The sequence below is a fragment of the Cyphomyrmex costatus genome, unplaced genomic scaffold (genome assembly GCF_001594065.2).
Source record: "Cyphomyrmex costatus isolate MS0001 unplaced genomic scaffold, Ccosl1.0 scaffold501, whole genome shotgun sequence".
In the NCBI taxonomy this organism is placed as follows: domain Eukaryota; kingdom Metazoa; phylum Arthropoda; class Insecta; order Hymenoptera; family Formicidae; genus Cyphomyrmex; species Cyphomyrmex costatus.
The window spans coordinates 15,729-20,655 of record NW_017279275.1 but is presented as its reverse complement, the minus strand read 5'-3'; the positions used below and the strand labels follow the sequence as shown (position 1 = coordinate 20,655).

The window sequence follows — 4,927 nt, the reverse complement described above, 5'->3', positions numbered from 1 at the left end:
AAAAACAATACAAAAAATTAAGTAAATACAAAGGCTATTAAGAGTCAACGCTGTTAGCAGTGCGTAAAAATTTAATCTTAAAATCTATAACATAGATATTATGTCGAACGTTTCGATCCTACGTTTCGGATCATCATCAGCGACAATACAATATAAAATTAAACATTACTCAGAGTTGCAAACAATGATGTTGTTCCGCAGTATGTAATATATAACCAATCTGAGGCAAGACTATCACTTGTTCAGGTGAAAGTATGTACATTATGTATGTACAATTGAGTATGTCTCAAGTTGGTCGACAAAAGACATAAAATCAATTATATCACAGAAATCGCATTGATCAAATTTCATCGTCAATATGTCTGTATATGACGATGTACAACGATATAATAAAGTTACATTATATCGTTGTACATCGTCATATACAGACATATTGACGATGAAATTTGATCAATGCGATTTCTGTGATATAATTGATTTTATGTCTTTTGTCGACCAACTTGAGGTAAGCTTATTGAGTATTTAATTTTAACTGTTTTATCAAATTTTATAATTTTTAAAAAAAATTTTTTAATGTAATTTATAATTCTTGATTATATAATTCACAGACATACTCAATTATTCGAACTAATGTACATACTTTCACCTGAAGAAGTGATAGTCTTGCCTCAGATTGGTTGTATATTACATACTGCGGAACAACATCATTGTTTGCAACTCTGAGTAATGTTTAATTTTATATTGTATTGTCGCTGATGATGATCCGAAACGTAGGATCGAAACGTTCGACATAATATCTATGTTATAGATTTTAAGATTAAATTTTTACGCACTGCTAACAGCGTTGACTCTTAATAGCCTTTGTATTTACTTAATTTTTTGTATTGTTTTTGAAACATATAAGAGTCTATAATTCAATTATATTATTAATTAATTTTTCAATATTTTTATTATACATAAAGTAATTTAAATAAATATAAAATACTGTAATATCAACTTACATAAATTACCGTCAAGAGTATAATTTTCTTTGTCAGTGAAAGTAAAATTCTCTTGGAGACCATTTGTTTCATTTGTACTTAAAGCACATGATGCTTGTTTCATTAATGTAGCTTTGTGTTGATTCAAAAGAGTTGTTGCAAAACTCAAATCTATCATAGAAAAACAAATTTAAAAAATTTATTAAAACGTTTATTAAAATAATTTAAAACATTCTTTTACCCTGGGGATCGATTGCCTATTTTAAGACGCGGTGAAAATTACAAATTGAGCAAATGTATTAGGTAATGACTAATGAAATTGTAAGTATACTAATATTATAGATTCGCTTATTTCAATAATTAGAACCTCACACAAGTGTCATGCTAAAAAAATATTACTTAAATTCTTCAAATATGTTTGTGAAAAAGAATATAGAAATTGTATTTACCACTGACAGCATGTTGATGAACTTCAGGAGATACATACAAAGTATAATTTGATACTCCGTCACATAATATTAAAGATTTTACTAGTTCGTAATTATTATTTTTTAAATTCTCCTTATCTTTTGATTGAAGAGAGTTCTATGTCTATATACTTTCCATCTACAATTAAATTTAACCATTCAAATTCTTATTAAGGATATAATCTAAGAATTGCATCAATATAAGTAATGAAAGCATAAGTAGTATTGTAAATTATCATCATTTATATTTTGTAATTATACTTGTATAAATTAAATTGGATTTAATGCGTTAGTATGCATTGGTACATAATAAAATTTATCCTTATAAATGTATATAAATTAAGAAATTACTTTTTATTCACATTATTTTGCACAAGACTATATTGTACTTTTATAGGACAAAATTTATTATTATCGACCTTTGTATAATAAAAACTTACGGCTTTTGGCATTATTTATTTCTTTGGAGTTCATCTTTGGTATTTTTCTAAATTTCAAAGTAAGATCAACATTTTTGTTATTAAATAATATTTTAAATAAGGTGTATCTATATTCGGTTAAAGCGGTCAAACTTAGTATTGAATACATAATTCTTTGTGAATGTATAACATTCTGATTCTACATATCGTATGACTGAATATAGGATACATATATGTATATATAATAAATATACGATATATATAATATACACATTATTATATTATATATAATCAATTATGTATTATAAAAGTAAAAACTAACCTCCTTCCTGAAAAAGACAAGAGAGCCGATGCAAAGTGCAAACTACGTACCAAACGTACCATACGGAACACAGCTATGTTAGTTACAGCGTTACCAATCTTATAACTAAAAACAAAATTTTTGACACAGCTTTCGGAACACAACCACGGTGTACAGCACGATAAAGATCGCTGGTCCTGCAAAATTGAAAGTGGGCGACGCTGTACGCGTGAGCAAATTCAAGACGATCTTTGAGAAAAGTTACACACCAAATTGGACCACGGAGGTGTTTCGAATTGTCAAAGTATAGAAAACTAATCCCGTGACGTATCTTCTGGAAGATTACCGCGGAAAACCAGTTGCAGGAGGATTCTACGAGTACGAGTTACATCGTGTCGCTAATCCCGAAGTATATCTAGTTGAAAAGGTGTTGCGTAAGAAAGGAGACAAGGTGTATGTCAAGTGGCTGGGATTCGATGGATCGCACAATTCGTGGATAAATAAACAAGATGTCGTTTGAATTAATTTTTTTTTATTCATATAAAAAAATATATATAAAAGTATAAGAATATCATTGTTTTCTTCTTTATTTATTCCTTCACATACATGTAATTATTTTTAACATATATAAGAATTAAGTACTATAAGATACATATAACGCTATGTTGTGCCGCCAGTGTTGGCACAGGATTCGGGATCCACCAAGGATTCGGGAGCAGCAAATAAATTATCAATCACTTTCCTTTTATATTATTTTTAACTTCAAATAAACTTTATTAAATAATCACAATTATTCACAAGTATTTATTTCACATAAATCACTTACACTACGCGTGTCGCGATATAACTTTAAGATCGTATTCGAGCAGAGTGACGCGCTACACTTTGATAAAATTACTGACTCCACTCTGCATCGGTCTTCTCATATTTATTTGAATTATTGAGGTCTCTGATCTTCATATTCGGCGCTTCTCGTCAGCGTTCCGTTAATCGGTCGAGGGCGTAATCGCGTCGCGCTCGCGGTTTTAATATTATATTAAACTTATTATTAAACTTATTTCGCCGCGCGTTCCGGTAATCGGTCGAGGGCGTGATCGCGCAATCGAGTTGCGTTCGCGATTCATTTATATTATTAATTTATATTATTCTTATTTCTCGTATTCGTTATTCTCAGTTATGGCGCAATTGTCACTTATGCAATTTAGCACTCGTGACATTCCTCCCCCTTTGGGAAAAGGAAATGAGGTTACGAATTTCCGTTGTACATATCTATGTTCCCGGATTACAATTTATTTTACAATCGTTTCTTTTATTTAATATAACATAGCGTCGTTAACGCGGCGCTGTATTTCTTCCTCCTGTTTTTCTATTTTCTTTCTTTTATTCTTATTTTTTATTAGCCATAAAATACCTACTATTATTCCGCTTACTAGAGCTATTATCAGTACGCCTGATCCGATTGGATATACTATATATATCTATAATTGGATAAAATATTGTCGCCTTTTAAATATTCCTGTATTTCGCTTGTTTCTAAACTTAATTTCGTTAATTCTTCCGTATCCTTAATTATATGTCTTAAAGGAGTACGTTTTGGAAGATCGAATGTAGTTTCTTGTTCTTTATTTAAAGTTAAATTGAACTCTGGTACGTTCGTTTGAATATAACGCGTCTCTAATTGTGTTTTCGTCCTCAAAATGATTTCTGATGTAGTTAATTTACAATTTCCTGTTAATTGAATTTTACCAGTTGCATTTATTTCGATTTTCTCGTCTTTTTTATCATTACAAGAAATTATACATTCTTGACCTTCTTTGGATGAATACAACCATGTATTTTCTTCTAACGGCGCTATCCATAACGTTGTACTCGAGAGGACTCGTCCATACTCGCAATTTTGGAGTTGTCCTGGCGTGTTAATATAAACTAGCACCTCGCATGGCGCGTTTGATTTTATATTATATATTGGAAAGTTTCTTTCGCACGTATAAGTAGTAATATCGCGTATACATTTATTTAATTCGTTTTCGCGTAATAGAGTATAATGATTATTTTCTTTATCTAACGCTATAATCGGATGGATTATTTTAATAAATTTAAATATATTTTCCTGTTCATGGATAGGAAATGGAATTACTTTTATTATCTTATACGTAGGATACGCTATTATTGGGAACTTTAAAGTAGTAAATATAACATTGTTTATTATTATCGCGTTTATCGCTACATATTTATGGATCGTATCCCAATTTTCTAATTTTATTTGAAAGGGAAAGTGCAACCCTTTGGTTAATTGTGTCGCGGCTTCCCTCAATTCCATTATTATATTTTCTAATGGTAATAGACGGGTAGGAACTATTCCGTCTTTTGAATAAGCTAAGAAGTCTAGCGTCTTATCTATGTCTGCAGTTGAGTCTGTCAGTATGGCAGTAAGTATTTGTAAATGTTCGTCTAGATCTTCTCGCTGTGTGTATTGGTCTAACTGTAGCTCCATTCTTCTAGTGACGTTTAATAATAAATTTTCATTGTAAGCTGTTGCCTGTTCCAGATTTTGGATATGTCCAATCGTGGCATTTAATATTTTTAATTGATGCTTCGCTGCATGCTGTAGTACCTGCTGATTATTTTTCAGTAGCTGTAGTTGCTCGTCTATTCGTCGTGCATCGTCAGCATCCATGGTTCCGAATAGCGTTTTGCTGATTGTGCCGATGGCATTTAATAAGCCTCTTTTCTTCGTATTAGCGTTATATAATACATTTA

General features: G+C 30.7%; 1 protein-coding gene across 1 annotated transcript in view; it reads left to right on the top strand.

The window, feature by feature from the left end:
• Positions 1-2,687, top strand: part of LOC108778520 (putative nuclease HARBI1) — a gene marked incomplete at its 5' end in the record, with an annotated part of 5,502 nt that extends 2,815 nt beyond the window's left edge. The window contains 2 exon segments of the mRNA XM_018545735.1: positions 2,318-2,396; positions 2,478-2,687. Of these exon segments, the coding sequence (XP_018401237.1) occupies positions 2,318-2,396; positions 2,478-2,687 (289 nt within the window).
• Positions 2,688-4,927: the final 2,240 nt, after the last annotated feature.